The sequence below is a fragment of the Cyrtonyx montezumae genome, unplaced genomic scaffold (genome assembly GCF_038088225.1).
Source record: "Cyrtonyx montezumae isolate F1298 unplaced genomic scaffold, pur_monq_1.0 scaffold_7, whole genome shotgun sequence".
Classification (NCBI taxonomy): domain Eukaryota; kingdom Metazoa; phylum Chordata; class Aves; order Galliformes; family Odontophoridae; genus Cyrtonyx; species Cyrtonyx montezumae.
The window spans coordinates 11,324,152-11,345,606 of NW_027072078.1; the positions used below are offsets into that span (position 1 = coordinate 11,324,152).

The window sequence follows — 21,455 nt, forward strand, 5'->3', positions numbered from 1 at the left end:
TGAAACAAGAAGTTCAATCTTGAGATTATTTTACTGGAGCACATAGCGCAGGAAATTTTCATCAGAGATTAGCCTGAGTACTCCTGCTTGTTATTGTGTGTTTATGGGAAGAGGACAGTTCTCCGTTATTGAATTCAAACTGCTTCATGAGTTAATTTGAGTATCACGTGGATAGGAGTATTGGTCTTTTAAAATCTATTACATCTCCTGTAAGCGAAGAGAAATACTTATTTCTCTTTTCCTGTGGCCTTTTAATTTCACAGGATCTTTTAATGATCAAAATAATTAAGACAGTCCTTTCCAAAGGGAAGAGTTTGAGATTCTATTACGCAACCCTATTTTAATCATACTTCTCTAAACTGTATTATTATCAATGTGGTTTGATGGTACTTTCCAATTTTCCCCTTGCGTTCATATGTTTAATGCCTCAGCCAGCTTCAGAGGAACTAATTCTAGTGATGAAGGTGTGCATCACTGCTAGCATTCCCAGAAGATGAACCTTTCTGATGGGGACAGGATATTGTCATTATTATTACAGCATTACTTCAATAGCAGACTTTGATGAATCTGTTCACAGTGGTAAAGCTGAGTTTTGGGTTTTGTCTCAATGGGAGAGTTAGTGTAGAATCAGTCATAATATAAATTTATGATATAGTGACTCCATGCATGCCAGTGCTTTTGCAAAACTGCTCAAGATAGATGTGAATCAGACCCTAGAGGCAGTGTAGCTGGATGAGTGCAGCGCCGTGCCTAAGCTAATTAGTCCTACTGCGAAGCAAGAGATGTTATGGAAGAGAGTTATGTTAATATGGCCAGATTGCTTGTGTTCCAATGATAGACAAATCAGAAGTGGGATTGCATGGCAATAGGTACACTTGCAGTGTAGTAGTTTCTTCATATTGCAACTCTGTCTGATCCTTTGAAGGTCATTCTCACAGGAAGATAGTGCACAGTAGCAAATAAAGTAGTAATTCAAACATTTTTAGTTCTGCAATACCTACAGACCAAGAGCAGAATCAGGACACAAACAGAATTTCCTGTTGCATCTCAAGCTATTCTATAGGGATATTAGTTTATTACCAGGCAAGAATGTAGTACTGAATTGTAAGAAAGCAGCTGGGAAAAACAAAAACAAACAAAAAAAAGTAGTTATGAAATGGAAAACATACCCAAATCAACTCCTGGAGTAAATTTTGTAAATCATCTAGTCTGGAGTGACAAGAAATGTTGTGTACCTGCACTGAGACACTATGAAGAAGCCTTCTTTTCTGGAAGGAGTGAGCTGAAATGTTTTAAAAATGAGCCCTGCTAGTGTTCCAGATTGAAACTGAAAATCACCACACTTGTAAAGGATTTGCTTAGCTCTGAGGAATAAAGTCACCACAACAGTCATGTGTTCATAAGAAAAATAAGAACTCCAATTCTATAGAACTTAACAATTTAAAACAAGTGACAAAACCTGTTTTCAGAGGGGAATGTGACACAGTGAGGTGACTTACTGCAGGAAGCTGTCAAGAAATATAATTTTGGAACAAAACCTACTGTCACATAAGTTAGTCACTGTAATATCAGAAAGTCAACTCACTCTATTTGTATACAGTACACATGTATGTCTTCCTCTGCTCCTGTGAGCTGAAGTTCTTTCCCAAAGTTTGTTTTGAATGTTTTCAGGAAGCACTGCATGAAAAGAATTGATGGTCTGAATTCACTCCCAGGACTCAATGCAGATGGTACAGCTGGGTATCATGATGTATGCAGCCTAAAACTGTTTTATTGAAAGTAAGCATCCCGGTCCTGAGACTCTTTGCAGGGCTTCCTCAGTTTTCTTTGAGCACCTCTTCTGTTTCCTGAATTGACTTTGCTGCTACTGGAAGCTCCCACCTACTTTTTCTGGATGAAAGTTAATGAACTACTACTCCAGAGTATTGACATAATGGCCCTTTGTTTTTATATGTCAGCATTCTACCATAGCACAGATTCATAGCAGTTACCAGTAAATGGTTACTGATTTAGACTTGGAAGGAGATAAAAACAGTAGGTACTCATTCAAATGGCACAGATACCTTTAATGCCTGAAGGTTTTTTTCCAGTCCTACTTATTTTTCTAATTCTGTTATTGACTGAATAGTTCATTCATGCTTCTTCTTTTTCAAAATACTCCGTGGGAATTCACTGCCCTGAGTTTGATTTGTAGATCGTTTACGAGCCATCACTAATTGCAGGTGTAATGTTAGGAATTCCAGTAACAATTTACACCCCCTTAAAGGAATGGGTCTCTGTAGCATTAGTTTCCTTTATATGGATGCCTGGATACCTTCTTCATTTCCAACACTGACAACCGGCAGACCAAATGACTGCAGCAACTAGGAAGCAAATCTCTAACTAGTGTCATTTTTGCTGCTTTCAGTCAAGCTTTCTTTAGCATTTCCTTAAGAAGTTCCTGCTGCCAACTACCTTGAATTTAGAAAAAAAAAAAACAACCTTTCTTAATGAAGAAATCTACTGAGAGTTTTATCTTGGTCTTCTGCCATTTATTCTTTGAAATATATGCTGAATCTGCTACACTCAAATTTGAGATACTACTTGTATCAATATGGACCCATGGTTTCAAGGCTTTAGATATGCAAATTGTGTTTCTGTAACGAACAAAACCTTAGAGACTGTGCTGTTGTGGTTCCACAGAGCCTTTATTGCGCCTCATCATTATGTTAAATTAATACAAATTTCCTGTGTGTCCAGAATTCGAAGTCAATCAAGTGGCTTAATCTCTGAGGATATGGGATAAAACTGCTATTATTACAGTCTGGAAGAAGGTGAGAGATTAGTTTTAAAAGTATCCAGGCTTTATTCTAGGACAGCAACACTGAAATACATGCCTGTTATGAACCACGTTCTAATAGAGTATGAACTTACAGATTGCCTCCTGCCCTACTTTTGATTGCACAACTCCCTGCATTTGTATGATGCATTTTTGGCAGCTTCAGCAATTGGCCCTATAGAGAAGCAGTATTAGAAAGGTATTTCTGATCTGTTACTGGTCTCTAATGTACTGAATATTTTGACTTTTTTATTTTCAGATGTTAACTGCAGTGTTTACTTTTTATGTTGGCTTCATCTTTTTACCTCTATGCTTTGTTTTTCTTAGCTGGAATTCACAAGAGGAACCAATGCCAAGTGTCCAGTGAATTGTCTGAGGCATATAGCACATTATAGCTCTTGAGAGATCCACAATCTGCCATTTGAAAACTTAAGCATTAGCAGGTCCAACCATACGTCAGAGAACATCTCTGAAATTGATGATACTGTCATGATGCTTTAAAGATTCTGAAGCTATTTGATCAATCACATTGATTCAATCATCATCCTAATTGTTCTTTGAAGTAACAGCTGTTGTCATATTGTGCAGAAATAATATTTCCTTTGTTGATGCTGTATTTCCAAGAATAATTTTAATGATCTTCTGTTTATGAGCAATTTTGAAAATTTCTCTTATCTTCATCATGACACATGATTTTACTTTGGAAGATGAGGAAGCCTAAGCAATCATTTGAGGTTCTTTCTAATCCTGTTTTCTTAACTTCACTAAAGAAATAACCCTACCAACAAGCTGAGTCTCAGCTATGATGTACTGCTGATAAGAGAAGTTTGTGTTATGGCAAACCTCTGGGCACACAGTGCCTGCATAATTTTCCCAGTATCTATCCTTCAAGACTAGAATCTCAAACTAATACATACAAATTGGATGTGTCCAGAAAACTAAAGAACAGCTGGCTTGCCTTTGTATTCCTCTATGAATGGGTTTTCTACTACTGTTTTCCAGAAGCTCATGTTAATCTCATGTAGTGCAATCAAGAAGGCATGCGTAGCACAACATGAGCTGTTAATTTTGAGATCATCTTTGCACTGAATACTCTGATATGGACATTGTGAGGAGGAGTTACCTCAACATGTGGTTTCTTGGGGATTTGGGCTACTTGCATTTATTTGAAGTGGGTATCTTACCTGATTGTTTCAAAGTTAGAAGCCTCACAAATGAAAACCTAACAAGGAGCATGGTCTGTTTAGTCTAATTTTCTCTCTCTGACAATAACCAAGAGCAAAAGCTTAGAGTACACTATAGAAGTAGGGCAAGCAGAGAGAATTGCTCAGCTCACACTTCAGCTTTAGCGTGGTCTATGGCTCTGGGATTTCCTGATCCGGAAGTGATCACTTTGTATTTAATTGCTCTCAGTAGGCTTTTCCCCTGTGAATTTTTTTAGTCACTCATATTGATTATACAGCATCACTCAAAGAGCAGAAGAGGCATTACTTACTTCACATGGTAATGTGAGACAGCTATTTCTTATCACCTGGTGGTTATTGGATCAGACAGGTCTTCTAAAATCAGGAAATGTGCTGTGATATGTACTAACTCCAGCATACCTGAAATATCCTGTTTTTCATCAGTAACTCTCTCTTCTGAAAAGAACTATTAAAAAGTATCTTCTATCATTGCTTTTTGTCATGTTTAAGGATGAGAAGAAAAAAAATCGGTTGTTTCTTCATTGACCAGAACTAGTTTCTGCCATTCAGAATGGTTTTGCATGACTTTTTCCCCTAAAATTAAAGCTGTGCTTGTGTAAACTTCTTTGGTTAGTTGGCTGTCATACCTCTGAAACTCTCTTGTAGCTGTTATGACATGCAGGACACATAAAAGATCAAGTATATTCAATGATTATAGGAAGACATCTTCAGGACTATCCTTGTACAAGCATGCTATTTGCTGACAGGTTTGAATATCATCTGTGTTAGTCACAGAGGGCTTAGTTCTTTTGCATGCTTTGTTTTATCTCTGCCTTTTCACTCTACAGTTAAGTCAGTCACAATAGAAACTGAAAGAACTGACAAAAATTGAAGGATCAGAATTGTGTTGGAAGAGGAAAAAACAAGCAAAGCCAAGATTCTAACTATTTATGCATCTTGTTTCCCAACGAAGTGTATCTAAAAGTCATTGTCTTGGGGTTCAGAGACAGCTAAATGATTGATTTCACATAAAATATTTGTTGTTCTAATTACAGTATCATCTGGGTCTTTGGCAACAAACAGATGCAAAAAACAGCCTTTACATACCATCTTGAAAAAGTTATGATTTCCTTAATGTGCTTTATAATCTAAAGCATATGTCTTTGCATGGAACTGCAGTATCCAAAACGAAGCAGTAAGTGATGAATCACTGGGTGGAAGAAAACGCATTGCTCCTGTTACGAGTTCTTTCAGTGTGTGTATTCAAATGGTTCTGCTTAGGGTTATAAACAAAAGGCTGTGCTCACAGTTTCAGCAGTGTGTTACAGATTCTGGGATGCACATGACATCAAAGAGGCTACATTAATTTCCCTAGCAGTGTATGGCTCTTGGCACTAGAAGCATACTCCATCTGAATAAACAGAATTCTAGTTCACCACGGTTGTGTGGGGGATCTGAGGTGATCATGAAGCTTGATTTTGTTCTATTTTATAACAGTCTATGATAGGACCTTTTGCCCCACCAGATTTTCTGTGTTTTCAGTGAATCCGATAACTACATTTAGAGCTGTGGACTTAGACTACCAAGCACTTGACACTGAAGATAATTAAATCTAGCTTATTATTCTTGCCTACTGAATCCAAGCAAAGCTTTGAGTGCATAGGAATCGCAGGATTTGCTAAGAATTAATCTCTCTTTTTAAGCATTAATGCATATATATATATATGCATTAATTAGTTAACAGCTTTTTCCTTAGAAACATTCGAATGAAGCTACAGTAAGACATATTGTGAGTAAGCAAGGGCTGAGGCCTTCTGACTCCTTGAAGAACATGTGATTTATTGCTCTTTCCATGCAAGCTTGCCACTAGCAGCATGAAAAGTACTGACCCCTATAAATATTCCTGGACACTCTTCTCTAGAGGAAGAGAGTAAGGGAATTTGGTGGCAAGAATGGTTCCTGGTTGTATTATATCTCACTGTATCAACAGAATGGATGGCCTTATTGAACATATTGAAGTTACTGCTGGGTGAGTATGAGATATCCTGGAGAGAATTACAATTGTTAATAGTATTGAATCGGCCAATTTGCCTCCAGGCTCCTGATGTTACTAGATTAATCAAATCCTCAGTTGCTAGAACTTAGGTTCTACTGCTGTACCATTAATAGTCGTTTCTTTCCTTCTTTTCTATTCCTTATTTTTCAGTATCTTATTTTATTCATTTTTCATCTTTTTCCTGTCTTCTAGCTGTAGTGTTTTCTTCCCATCTGACAGTCCCTGATTTCAGAGGGGGTGTTTTCCATCAGTCTCTAGTTATTGGTTGGTTTTTGGTTGTTGTTGTTGAACTATTATAATATATATAATATTCATAATGTATAGCATAGACCTGGTAACTTCATTATTTGCATATGAAGCTATTGAATTACTCAACAGCACTTGGTCTGTGAAGCCAATTACAAACAATGCGCTGCCCTTGTTTCTCTTATTCATAGTAGGGAGCACTTAACAGGCAGTGAGCAGATACATTATGCTGTGGGCCTGATATCTCCCAGTTTGTGCTTATACTACAGTCACAGTGTAGTTTTGTACAGGAGTGTGCAAGATAGTGCTAAGTGGGCTGGATAAAAGTATGGCAGTCAGGCAGGCACAAGAGGAGCTCACTGGAGCTCCTGACTGAGCATAGCTCAATATAACTACCTCAGTATTCACTGTGCTTCTCAGGCAAGTTTTTCCTTTTCCTCCCCTCTTGCACTTGGCGTGTGATACAAATTTGTGCAAATGGTGTAGAACCATCAGAATAAGAAAGCAAAAATCATGTTTGTTTGAACACTTGTGGCCAGACGTAGTATGTGCCCTTTGTAAATTTCTCTTATTTAAAAATGAAGCTGAAATAACTAAAATCATAAAGCCTAATTCACTTACAGCATTTTTACCTCATAAGCAATGCTCAGTCACTCCCATTTAATACTGATATGAGTGGGACCAGAATCACTAGCCCCTTGGGTCCTCTTCTTGAAGAGGCTTGTACGGCACAGAAGAAAATGTAACTGTTCCTTGAAATCAGCATGCTGCACGTAATTACCCACTTAGCAGCCAGTATTATCATTGTGTGTGAGGTCATTGCTGTATTTGCTGAAGACTTCAAGAGAAAAAGTGAAGTTAACTTGCTGCTTGAAAAATGATTCAGAACTGGAAATGCTTGAAAACATCAAAATACATATAAATTATCAAAGGAGAACAAAGACAATTTTTTTTCCACAAAAGTCTTCTCCCCAGGCTATAACAATGCTTTACATAGGCATGATCAATATATCCAGATTTGAGAACCAAAGTCTTTTGGAATAAATTAGACTGGCAGGAAAAGAAACAAACAAAGAACAAATTAACATGATTTTAAACATTGCTTAAATTTTCATGAATGTAGACCTTGAGATGTTATGATGAGATCCCATGAGTCTGTGCTAATATTTGCTTATAATTAAGGGTTGCACTTTCATGTTTCATCTGATATTATAGATTGGAAATCAGACACATGCTTACTATTTTTCTTGGTCATACTGATTTATCTACTTCATTCACATACTCTGTTAATAATAAATATGGCCCCATTGCTTTTTCTATACCAAGATGTCATTTCTGCTCATAGAATAAATCTCCCTGTGTCTGAGTAAATAGAGAAGGACTACTCTCCCTGTGTTGTCAAGTTTGTGTTCACTTGTAACAGAAAAAATACAAGACTGATGCCTTCCAAACCTGTTTTAGGTAAATGGCTTCAGAAATAAACTGAGTTTATTAACTCCACTCTTCAGTATGTGTTGAAGTGGATGGAATCCCTTCAGCAATGGAGTCAGTGACACAGCCTATTTTGTAGCACTGACGCATTGGTAAAGATCTCTTCAGTGCACTCCTTGCTAAAAGTAAGATGTCATCCAGAGTTTAGTGCCCTCTCTGTGCTGCATCAGTCTTAAAACAACTTGACTCACATCTATGGATTTTACAACTTCCAAATGCAGGTCACCATTTTCTCAGCAGAATTCACCATACAGGAAGAATTAGCAATGTTTGGCAAGGTCACCATCAAGAGGTTTTTGAAGCAAGGGCTTAATCATGAACAGTTGAAGAAGACCCCAGTTTCACTTCAGAGAACAGAATCTGATGATTTGTAATTCCTCTGAAGAGTATGCGCAGTGCCCGTCTACAAGTTTTCAATATCAAGATGAGCAGGGCAGACAGGACATCCAACATGAGAATTTCTCTGAATATCAGAGTGAAGTCATACGCCTCATGGAAAGTCATTGGAAGAACATGTTTTCTCAGGTACTTTTCTGAAAGCATCGGTCAGGGCCCAAATCCTCAATGTAGAAGTCCTTGTCTCATAGTTAAACAGCATTTCAAAGTCTTTCAATAAATTTGACTCTTTGTCAGCTTGCGCAGCTCTGAAAAAATCCTTTGCAGTTTATTGAAAGAATGGATTTCTAAACAGAAAAAACGTCTGAATAAGGTATGGCATATGAAAGTTGCTAATCATCTCCAAGCCAAGAGATCTCATGAAAAGTGTCAGTGTGATGGATGTGATGGCTAACTGAAGAAAAATATTTCCATTTCAGCCATACAAAAGACAAGAAGAAATACATGGGAATTTAAAGGTGAAAGTATATACCAAAAATCAAAAAATCAACAAAAAATCTTCTGCAGATTGACTCATCAAAATCACACGAAAGAAATGAATTCACATTAGGTCAGAAGGAACTTGTGTGGTATCTCGAATAGTTTTTAATTTCAGCGTAAGTCAAAATACAGCTTTACTAAAGCCTTCCAATCTCATCTTGAGTTTCCATTGTACTCTTAAATAATTTTTTTTCTCTTGACTGATGGTTTTCACTTTGTGCTGTATTTAAAGTCTGGATTTTTCTTCCTCTCGTGGCCTTTAGACATTTCAGACCTGTGTTTCTAAAATGCTCTCCACCATCAGTTAGCGTTATATACAGGGGCATTGCTTCAAAACACTTTTATCCTTCTTTTGGAAAGAATGACACATTGCATTTAACATTCTTTCACTGTAAGGCAAGTTTTCCAGATCTCAAATTGTTCTCAAACCATTCTGCAGTTCACAGGACTCTCTCTAAAACAATTCTGTGCTCAAGGATAGAACCACTTCGTTGTTTCTGTGGAGTAGCCCTCCGCTTTGCTCCCAGTCTACTTCTTACTCAGCAGAATATCGATATGATTCCCAGGTCTCTCCTGGAGGCTCTGTTTTCCAATTACGCAATTTCCAGTTCTGAAACATGTAACTTAAAAGTCTGACTGCGTTTAGTTGAAAACACACATCTTTGTAATCTGTCTGAGCAGCGCAAGTCCCTGGTCTCTGTCATACCTGATGAATAAAAACAATAACCAGTAGTAATACTAGAGGATTAAATAGAAACCCCATTGGATTGTTTAGTTATAAATAAGTACTTTGTAGTTTTTACCTGTTTGCCAGTTTCTAATTCCCTTTACTGTGAGCAACTTTAAGTTAGACTTAGGAAGAAATTCTTTACTCAGGAGGTGGTGAGGTACTGGTACAAGCTGTCCAGAGAAACTGTGGGTGTCCCATCCCTAGAGGTGTTCATGGCCAGGCAAGATGGGTTACTGGGCAGTTTGATCTAGTGGTTGGCAGCCCTGCTCATGGCAGGGGAGCTCAAGCTAAATGATTTTGAGGTCCCTTCCAACCCAAGCTGTTCTATGTTCCTATGATTTAGGAATGTTCACCCACATGTGTCTGCCTCTCTAGGTTTAAGCAAGGAAGGGAAAACACTCAGAACCTCAGTCTGCTCTATGATTCCTGAATCAACTGACATAGCACACTTGTCAGGAGAAGATTTACTCACTCTATTATTTATGCATTGCCATAAGGGATTTACTAATTGAAATTGGAAAATTGAAACATAAGGATTTTCTGCTCACTGGAAGAAAAGTTTTCCTCTGGACAAAAGGAAGGCAGTTACCTTACTTCAGACTGCTGGTAAAGGACAGCCTGAAGGAAGTGCATGTGTGCACTCTCTTATCTGGTCTCTAAATCTGTAGGAAACTTGTGAGTCTGGGCATGCTGGGCTCTTGGCACAATTGGGGTGCAACGCAAACAGTTAATGACGTTGGTGCTGCTGTTCTTAGTTTTTCCTATTGGAGACTTTAAGTTTGTCATCAAAGCAAAATGTTATAGAACACCATTTAAACTGCCTATTCAACTGTTGAGTGTTGAGCACATGTTAATACCGTTTTCTCCAGATATGGTAGTTTATGATAAATGTTACCAGATTTTTTACTGTTCGTGTAGTATGCTGCTAAACACTAAGACAAATGGGCCCACTGAAAGGGTATTTCCTTTGGAGGACACAAGCTGCAGACCACCCATGAAATACACAGAAATAATTAAGCATCAGTTTGAAAAGCTAGAACAAAATATTAGTGTCTCAGAACCTAATGAATAAAAGACATTTTAAAAATGAAGACCATACAGATGTTTTGAAAAATAACATGAAAGCCACAATGGCATTTTGGGGAAAGGGCAAAAGCACTCCCCCATGTTGCAATACTGTTTGTACAAATATTTGTGTGGCGTATAGTTACTTTTGGCAAGCTGCAGAGGGATGTGTGAAAGTATGAAGAACTTTGAGGTCTGGATCTTTTTTCATACTGCCCTCTTGATAGAGTAAAAAGAAATATTTTTGGAGAGTTATTCAAGAATTGCATTCCTGAAAAAAGAAGTTTGTATGGCCTTGCAACTGAAGACATTGCTTGCAAGAATTGCAGCCCCTACTGACCTGATGTGGTAGAAAGCTTTTACAGTCAGTTTGAACAACTTTCACAGCAATAGGAGAGAATAGAACATGGCTACAGCAAGCCTTTGGCAAAACTGTCAGAGATTTCAGAGAGAATAAAGTTACCATCACCTGCTGTCTAAATGTTACAGAAGAAAGAAAAGAAAAAAAACCTTCTAAGGATGCAAATAGCACTTGGAAATCCAAGTTCCACAAGTTCTCAAGCAGCATTTTCTAGACCAGCTTCTACCTTGTATGGTTTTATACAATAGAATTAGCAGGGTCAGCTGTCACAATCTCTTGATTAAAAACATTTTAAAAAGCATTAAAAAGCATAAATCATCAAAGGTTTGAGTATTGTAATTAGCAAGAAGTATGAGCATATTGGTTAATATTTATTTTGTATTATTGAAAAAATGTAACCCTGCTCTACAAAATCATTCTTAACTTGAGACCCAGCTCCCCAGTGCCATTTAACTACCTCCAGTACCTTCTTCAGAAACTGCAGGAAAATGCAGTAGTTGCAGACTGTGAGCCCGAGTATATGATGGATCTTTATTTACCTGCTTGTTAATGCCAGATCTAAAACATGGATCTGTGGGATGAGAGCCCTACATCTACACAAAGCACACTGACTTCAGGTTTGAAACATTTAAAGAAGCTCCTGCACTAGTTGATTTTTGCACTGGGCCTTTCTATCAGAGCAAGTTTCCCATGCAGTATGGAGTGCAAATGTGCCATCAAAAACTCATGCTCATGCTGTCATTAAAACAATTTTTAGCAGGGAGATGTCAGAGAAGTCAAAGATACTGAGAGAAATATACAGAAAATGAACAACCTTTCCTTGCCCACTACTCCATCTTTCAGTGCATAGTGCTTCTGTTTCATCCTGAAAGCACTTGTTCTGGTAATCTAGAGGATGTACCACAGAAACTCCTGGTGAAATATAGTACAGCCCACCATAACATCTTTCGTCCTTAACATGAAAAAAAGACAAATGAAAATAAAAAGGCTGATAGTTCTTTTCAGAATCTTTCCTTTCCAAAGGATTTCCTTCATCTTCAGCCTCTGCTTTCCAGATGGCTTTAAGCAACTGTTTCTCTACAGCACACCACAAATTATAATAAGAAAGTGTAATTCCAAACTAGTTTGATTACTCCGATTAAGCAGAGAGCCACATCAAAAAGTAGCCTTTTTATATAATAAAAATGGTGATAATAGACTGAATCTCATAAGTCAAAGAGCTTTATTACTGCCTACTGTAGAAAAACGTTTTTGTTGCTGCTGAACGATGTATCACTGGCTGGTCATGGTATCCTCATTTCCTGCTTAGAAAGCAGAAGATACTCAGATAAAGAGTGAAAGAAATAAGGAGCTGTGTGATTTATACAGAAAGAAGCATAAAAAAAAAAAAAGGTTTTAAAAGAAAAAGTGAAGTTGTACTTAAAAACTTGTGTTTGAACTAAGTTTCAAAACAGAAAACAAAGATTTCCCAAGTTTCTTGTGCTTACTTTGAATAGGATAGACTTGCTAATAGATCCAGGACCAAATGGGACAGAAGAAAGGACTGTTTACCGAATAAAATACCCTAAGACATTCACAGCACCTGGCACAGCTTGAAACTAAATTGTATTATCTTACTGTAGGTTCAGAAAACTGTCTTGAACAGAAGCTGAGAACACCTCGTCGACGATGTCAGCAGCCCAAAATGCTGAATAGCCCTGAGGACAACATGTACTATAACCAGTTAAATGTGAGTTCAAAGTGGCAATAAAGCTGTTTTACTGGCTTTGTTTCCAGTTAATAATTCTGTTATTAATACCTGTTTCAGCCCCTCCAGCCCCACCCCCACGTTCTTCTGCTCTCGTCTTGAACATGTGCTTATGCTCTTTATCTGTTGCTTTCATGTCAGGATGTCTGCCTTCACGGTGAATAATTGATGTGGTTTATCAAAGACGAGCAAGATGCATGCTTCATCAGGCTCACTTGAGCCCTTTGATCAAAAAAATTATGCTGTGACTTCTGATATTATCAGCATCTGCTTGCATTCAACACAAAATCACTTTGAATTAAAAATTAACGACTTGCTGCTTTGCTTTGACTGTGTGTTCTTGGCCCTCTCCACAGGGAACTCTAGAATATCAAGGGAGCAAGAGGAAGCCAAGAAAACTTGGGTAAATATCTATCTTCTTAGTTCTAAGCAACTGTAAACAGAAGAAGTCCTTTGTGATATTACAGAATATGCAAAACTTTCTAGAGAGGCTTCTAAAAATAAACAATTACCATATCTCTGTGCATTGACATTGGACATTTTCTACAGAAGCAAATGTAAAACTTGTATGTAGTGCTGTCTGCAGGCACTAGAGCTGATTCTTTCAAAACAGCTCCCCAGCTTTCTCTGATAATCCTACAAAAAAAAAAAAAAAACAACCTTCTTTATGTTTTAAAAGGTTTGTCACTTGAGAGTGGTGCCAGATGAAAGGTGTTGAAACTGAAGTCCTCTAACCTAGAATATGACCAGCTTTGTAGCACCTCCCTCGCAATGGGTTTCAGCCTTCCTGGGGGAACACATTTAAAGGGGCCCTTCATCCCAAGAGAGTGTTGCTTCTGCTCCATTAGACTGAGTCGGTTCTTGTTGTCACATTTACAGTTACCACCTGGCAATAGGTAGGAATCATTGAAAACAGCCTATGAAAGTCCAACCTGCTACTTTAGAGTTATGAAAGCATTTTGCTGAGTGGTGACATGGACCACAGAGGACCAGTATATACTGGATCTTGCTAAAGCATCTACTCCCAAGAATTATCAAGAAGTTTCTGTACTATTTTCTCACTTGTTAATTAATCTTCTGAATATAACCAGATGAGCAGGAGGCTTTCAGGTCAAGACTGTACTGCTAATCATACTTCACAGGAAAATGAAGGACCTTTAGTGTCAATAGGACTTTGCCCAAAACTTAGTGATGTGGTCTTTGTTTCACATGCATGGAAAACTGCCAGCTGAAATGCATTACCAAAATAATACCACATATATGGAACATATACAGACCAAAAAAAGTCACATTGCTCAAGTGAAATGCCCATTTGATGCAAACGGTTGGACAATCATTCTGTATAGTTAGAAAAGAAAGACTGTATTGCCTTCCACTGACCCTTAGAACCATTCAGATTACAATCATTAGCAGCAGTAGCAATATAAAAGGCACGTGTAAAAGCTGCATCTTTCTGATCAAATCTCTCTAGCCCTTTTTGTATTAGCACCCTTCATTTTTGCATTCATAAAGAAGTTTCTGTTTCTGAAGATATTGATATAATTGATTTTTTAACTTAGTAAATGTTGTTTGTTTTCTTTCAAGCCAAATCAAAGTGCTTGATGGAGAGGATGAGTATTACAAATCACTGTCATCTGTTGAATCTGTCCCTGAAGATGACAGCTGTCTAAGTTCCCCATCTCCTCCTTCTTCAAGAGGAGTGTCTTTTGCTCAAAGCTGAACTTATTCTGTTGACTAACACTGGTAAGAGTATTTTCATGCTGGTAATCTCTTCTAATCAACTTTGTGCTTGCTTATGTAATATGTAAAATAATATATAAAATATGCATTCAATTAAGAACTTCCTTTCAGTAATTTAGATCTGGTTTTGCAGATATAAATTGTATTTCTATAAGCAATTAATGTAAAGGAAGCAGCACTACCTGTACACATTGATGTTAACCAGCACATTTCCTTAGCAGCAAGGTTAGTTCACGCAGATCCGGCCCCTTCCTTCCCACTCCCCCAGCTGCTGTTTCCAGCCTGTGCCATCCCTTCTGTTGTGCTGGCACAACTGCTGTGTGGAAAACAAGATCAAGGAACTGATCTGTTTTAAAAGAACGCTGTACTATAAAGCATCTTTTGGGGTGATAGTGAAAATGTTCTATATTTCCTTAGACTGATATTAAAACTCTGCTCTTTATGACTCTCTATGCTGTGTCTGGTCTTTAACATTGCAAATTTTACAGAGAAAATTCGTCTAAAATAATGTGTGTCTTAATTTATCTCCTAAATATTTTTTCTTATTAAGTGTTAGTTTGCCGTAAGTTTAACTATTTCAAATATAAGAAGCAGAACAGTATTAATGCTAACATTTGATGACTTCAGGTTGCTTCATACAGCCCTTTTGACTGAAACTATTGGTATGACTGGATATTCTTGTTATCTGTGCAAATCTCTCTTATCTTTCTTAACCTGGGCTTAATCTCTGCGCTTGGGTGATTCCTTCATATCCACAGTTCTTTTGTACGTAACATGAAATAATGTCACCTGCAAACTTTCCTAATTACTTTTCGCTTTTTTTTTTTCCAAATTCCTGATTAAATCATAGTTAATTCCTATGAAATATTTTGCTGGTAACTTCTTCCTTGGCAAAAGCTGACTACTTCTTCTGACTCCTTACTGTCAGCTTCTGATCACGGTTTTGATCTGTGATAATTCTTTGTTTCTTTTCTGTACATCTCTTGTCAAAAACTTTTGGAAATAAATTTTTCTTATGTGTACTGCCTTAAAAAATCATTTAGAGCAAATTTATTTTTTTTATAAATGCGGCTGAGTAATTCTGACCATTCGTTATAAATATCTAACAATGATTCTTGTTTTTATCTCCCCTCCAACGAGTGCCATGGCTTTTTCTTCACTTTTTGTTAGAGTATAACAAGAAGTATTTGTTATGATTCCTCATCAAAAATAACATAAAACTTTTCTTACACAATGCATACATTCTCCAGGCCTATTAATCTGCAACATATCCTGATGGAAAATGACATTATTTTGAAAACAGTCCAGTGACTAAACTGTATTCTTATATTGACATAGCTTCTAGGGTGCTCTAGCAGTATTGATGCTTTGTGGTTTAATCTCTCCTTTCTGAAAATGAAGTTTTACTGGGAAAATAATGTCTTATTGTTAGTGCAATGCACATCATTATTATATATACTGAGAGTTTATCAATTGTTTCTGTTAAACAAAAGGAACTCTTCCAGTTATTATCACATAACTTGTCTAAAAACCAAAAGCTTGCCTTACACTGAGTAATTGTATCAATCTTATAAAGAAGTAAAGACAAGTAAAAAAAAATTTCTAATTCAGTGAAGCACTTAAGCCAAAACCTAAGTCCCATTGAAATCAATGAAATTTCAGCACATAATTAGGTTCTTTGCTGAATGGGGCCAGGTTAGCAGCTTCAGAACATTAAATTGTAAGCACAAACAAAAGGCAAACGCTCTCTAGATGCACTCCTTAGGTCTTCTTGTTTCTTCTTCCCAATCACTAATCTTGCATCAATCTCAGTCACCAGAAATGGACTTTAAAGAGATTCTGTGTCATATTTTGAGCACTCTTGAATTGCAGGGAGAGAGTAAAATACGTTTTCTTTATCGTATGAAATGTCACTATCTACAACTGATACAACTTTTCAAATGGTTTAATGTCACTAATATTTTTATTTTGAAGTTACTATCTGGGAATGACTATGGAGTTATGCATTCTGAGTCAGAACTGTACACAAAGCTGGACTGTGCTTGGCTTTGTTTCATAACTTATCCCTTTCCTCATATGCTGTTTGGCTGACTCAATTCAGACACGTAACGCCCATGAGGTGGGTTTTTCTCATCCTTAATTCAGGGCATATGCACCCCTCTAGATTATTGAAGGCCATCTCCTTAGCACTGTACTTCTGGTGACTGGCTGGCAGAATAGATTTTCACAGTTAAACATGCAAAAACAAAATGAATTTTAAAAATGATAGTTCTGAGAATATATGAATCAGATCCTATCACAGGTGCATTATTTACCCCAAGAAATAGGGAGAAGCAGTACAGGAGGCATGTCAGTCTGATAGTCCTGGTCAGTGGGCACATGTCAACATAAATTGCTCAGATTTTCTTATTTCATTTTGATACCACTGAAACATTATTCTGATCAATTTTCTTTCACAAATATTATCCTGAATATTAATATGGTTTGCTTAATAGCTCATAACATCCTGTTCTTAATATGTTATAGAAGTAAAGACTTTAAATCCTGTCATGAAAAAGAGAATTTCTTAGACTGTGTCTGTTATATATTTAACACTTTTCAGTGAATGGGAGAGTAAAGAGTGACGACCAACGGAGAGATTTTAGTAGCTTCCTTCCTCAGATTTTAATGGCACTAGCGGTGAGTTCTGTCTTTCAGTTATGGCAGCATGAAAACTCTCTTTGCCAACAGGCATTGGGCAGGGAGCTTTTGGAGATTAGTCCCTTTCATTTGGTAATTTTAAACTTGCTTCTCACTTAAACATTTACATCACTTCAGTAACATAAAGGGACCTTAGAATAGGAGTAAATTGCAGCCCTCTTAAATTTGCCCCCACTGTGACCTCCCTCACCCATATGCCATAAGAGTGGTGGAAAGGGCTTTTGTGCACTGAGGATCTTTTAAGTAGTCCCCATAGCACCATCTCAGGAACTGTTACTTAGAAGCTTATAAAATATACATCTATATAATGTAAAACTAAGAACTTGGCTAAGACCAGTCAGACCAAAAGCTGATTTTCCTTTTGGTGGCTGTGACCACATTTTTTTAACGGTAGATACTGAAAACAACCAACACTGGACATTTACAAAGTCATTTCCCAAAATGAAAACTTCCCTCCAGTACTGAACAGCTACTGATTGTCTTGTGTTACTTACCATAGCTGTATAATGCTTTTAGAAAAGTGTTCTTACTCGTGTGATATTTTGTTCTACTTTATATAACCGTGAGTGTTTGTACTTCCAAGCAATTGTCCTATTGCATTTTAATTCCACCCAGCTCCTAACTTCTGATATGTTGTGGTAATAAGAACTGTGCATGGCACATGCAAACAAAGTGGATTTTTTTTCATTTGTTTCAGTTTAAAAGAAAGATAACTTATTTAAACACGTTACTTTCTAATGGAATAGGGCACCTTCTAACAGCATCATCTGGGGGTAAAAAGGAGCTACCAGTTATTTTCTTCACACTACTTTTTACACACCTTCAGTGCATGTCTCATTCAATATAAATGGCTACAGACCATAAAAATTCGTAAGTCTCATTGTGTTGCTATTTTCCAAATTTAGATCTCTTCAACTTTTGCTGTATTTTATTTAACAGTAGCCATAACTGAATAATTTCTAACCTTTATTGGTATAGTCAACATCTATTGCAGTAATGGAATTTGTTTATATCTTCTATTACCATTAAAAACAGACACAGCTTTAAATACAGACAGTATTAAACATTAACAATTAGAAGATATGTAGTGTCTGTAGGTCTGGTAGTCTTATTCAATACTGAACTCAGTAAACTGGAGGAAATTAGGGTGTTTCATATACCTGGTGATGTGGCTGTCTCTGACGTTCCCACAGTGTTAATGCTCAGTGCTCTCATTTCAATATCTGTTGATCTTTACTTGATTTCATGTGTATGAAAACAGATGATCAAATCTCGCATTGTAGAGCTCAGGTCCATAACTGTAAATAGAAATTCACAGGTTTCTTTTTCAGCAAAAAAGAAGAATTACATAATCCAGGAAAAAGATTTTTGATTTCATGGGCAGGGAATAAGAAGGTAATTTTGTGGTGGAATCAAAGGCCTGGAAGTCAAGGTATCCGAGTGGTACTAGTCACTATTTTAGACCAGATTTATATTGATGTGAAATTAGAATTAAGACCCAAACTTAAATGTTGCCCTTTTTGTTTGTTTTTTGTTTGTTTTTAATGTTTTACTTGAATACTTCATTTAGTTTCCTTAAAAGGATTGAACATGCATAGGGGTATTGCTTTTGTATTGTAAAAGAGTTAGCAATGAAATAAATAGCTGAAGTCAACAATACTCTTATTTCTCATTCCCAATTTTTTTTTTCTCAAAACAGAAGGAGAATTTTGGGAGACAACCAAATTCTGGCATTTTTTTAATGTCTTCTGGTTAACCAGATACATAATAGTACATATGATTTAAAATAAGGCCATATGGCACAGAATTGTCATCCTGTATAGGAAACGACTAAGTAGTTTTAGTTCTGGTATATGCACAAGGCATGGCATCTAATAACCTTACCCAGTTTTTCTAATAAAAATCCTAATTTTTACTCTGATGACAAAACATAAAACATAATGTCAATTTTATTGTTAACATCAGGAATATGTTTTGTTAGTGTGTCTTTTCTTTAAGACAGTTCACCCCCAGAGGAGTTGTAGCAGAATGCTTAGTTAACAGAAAATGTTTCTGCATGACAGCAAAGCAGGATTTCCAGACTGATAGAAGCAGCACAGGATGCTGTGAGAAGCCAAGGCCTGGGAGCAGCCCTCTAGGCCTGAGCTAGAGGTTAAATAGTCAGTGAAAGGCTTTGCATCTCCTTTGTGCTGGGACTGGAACTGGCCAACAATTCAAAATAATAGCACACTGTGCCTTTAAACTCAGGCTGATGCTGTGATTCATCCTAATGGATTTCCCAAGAATTATTGAAAATAATTTTATTACATGTATAAATCCAGTATCAGTCAGAAAAATAAATATATGCATTGTGTTACCAGGGGAATGTTTACTGTATGTGATGCTAGAGGACATAGTAACAGACAACTGGGAAACACATCTTGGAGTTATGTTTCCAGAAACCAGATTACATATTATTGATCAGGCCAGCAATAGATTAAATCCCTTGCTTTTGCTTGGCTGCCCAATTTTTTTATTTATTTTTTTTAACAAGGTTGCAGAGAGAGACTATTTTTCCACAATTTAAATAGCATTTTGTAAGGCTGTTGGGAGATTAAGATGGCAAGTAGGTAGATTAACATTTCCATTCTGCAAAAGACCAGAGTCCTGATTTCTGACTCATCTCTAGTAAAAACTGGGTTTGATGCTCTCAGTGGAACCAGTATGTCCACAACACAGACTGGAGGCAGTCAGCTGGGCTGGAGCACAGTGCTGGGTGGGAGGGAGGCCTGTCCAGGCTGTGTCCCAAAATTGTCATCCTATGGATCATAGTAAGTGTCAGGTGAAGATATCTGTCTACATCTGGAGTAGCGGAAGATAGACGTTCTGATGTGAGATGTGATGATGGGATGGCTGAGGCTGGGATGGAGTGACAGGGCTTTGTGGTTCTGATGGAAGTGATCCTCAGAGAGCTCAGTGATGGAGCACAGCATTGCTGTTTTCTGGGAGGTGATGATACAGGATCGGTGCCGGAGTCCTTAGCAAAGGGAGAGGAATGTAGAAGTGTTTTCACAAACTGGATGATGTAGTTTATTCATTGCTTTCTGTTCTTACTGCTACTCCCAGTTACAAGCAACAGATAACACAGTTTATGCAACTGAAGCAGTTAGGTAAAGCCTGATCTGACAGAGTGGTTCCTACTGAGACCACAACGTCCTTGAAACAGATACTTCTGATTTTGTAATTTCTGTCACCATAGAAAAGAGCTCAGTTGAGAAGCATAATTACAAATAATCTATTAATTTGAGAAAATGGATAATCTAATAATCACACAGATTTCTAAGACTGCTGAATGCTGTGGGTGAAACAACAGAGGCAGTTCAATCTGTCAGTCCGTGCCTTGGGACAAGGCAATATATTAAGGACACTACCGCTACTTTGTCTCTATGCCTCGAGATGAAAGTAAACTAAAAGAGAAAAAGTGAATGTAACCACTATTCTTTATATTCTTGATACATAGGACTGGTATGATGAAAGCTTACTTTCACATTCAAAGGTAATTCCTGTATTTAATGCAAGCAGAGACAATTTATTTTATAAAATCAATCTGTTAGAAATGAAGTTTTGAAAGAAAAGCAAAATGAGAGACTAAATGAAACTGTATCTTGTGATTATTTGTGTGAGTCTTCAGCATTTTGAACTCAATGCAGATTTACAGTTGAATTCCAATTCGAAATTGGTATTGATTGATTATGTTGCTCATTTAACATTCCAGCATGCTGCAATAATAATGCAACAGACTGTGATAAAATGGGATGTGATCTAACAGGACATGACCAGTGGGATGAGAGCATAGTGCTGGGTTTGCCAGTAGTGCTGTGCAGTAGTTCAGGTTGGCATCTTCTGTGCCTTGATTGTTCATTTCATTTTACTGTCATCCTACTGAGTTGAATACTTTAAAAGACACAGCGTTTTTCCATCTGTAAGTCAGGGAAAGACAGATGGATATGGAGAAACTCCACCTACAGCACCTTGACTGAATGCCACTGCCCACTTAGTGGTAGAAAAATCCGTTCTGGAAAATTAAAATACCCTTAAATATCTTTTAGTTTAGCACTTTAGTACAGGAACTTACTGATCTCTTGCAATTGAAATATTTGTAATTCGTCCTTTTTTAATGAGCCCAAGTAAAACCAAGTGGTTCTTATAAACAGAGCTGTTATATTATAAACAGCACTCCTGTTACACTGAAGTTAATCCCCAGTCCTGTTAAGAAGAAACTCATCCTTATTAAAGTAACATTAAGAGTTTCTTTTTATTGATCTGCTCCTTTCACTTAGTGATAGGAACTTACTGATGTTTTAATAATAACCTTGCAAGCTTTATCTCATTTTACTTCAATGTGTGTTACAGAAAGATGCTATGGAAACTAACTTAGCATAAACATTTTGCAGATGTCTTT

The 21,455-nt window shown here is 37.1% G+C and overlaps 1 protein-coding gene across 1 annotated transcript in view; it reads left to right on the forward strand.

The window, feature by feature from the left end:
* The window catches only part of MYO3B (myosin IIIB), a 162,781-nt gene extending 147,525 nt beyond the window's left edge, over positions 1-15,256 (forward strand). The window contains exons 31-33 of the mRNA XM_065751107.1: positions 12,450-12,556; positions 12,931-12,977; positions 14,159-15,256. Of these exons, the coding sequence (XP_065607179.1) occupies positions 12,450-12,556; positions 12,931-12,977; positions 14,159-14,294 (290 nt within the window). The 3' untranslated portion in view covers positions 14,295-15,256. The remainder of the gene's footprint in view (positions 1-12,449; positions 12,557-12,930; positions 12,978-14,158) is intronic.
* The last annotated feature ends 6,199 nt before the right edge of the window (positions 15,257-21,455 follow it).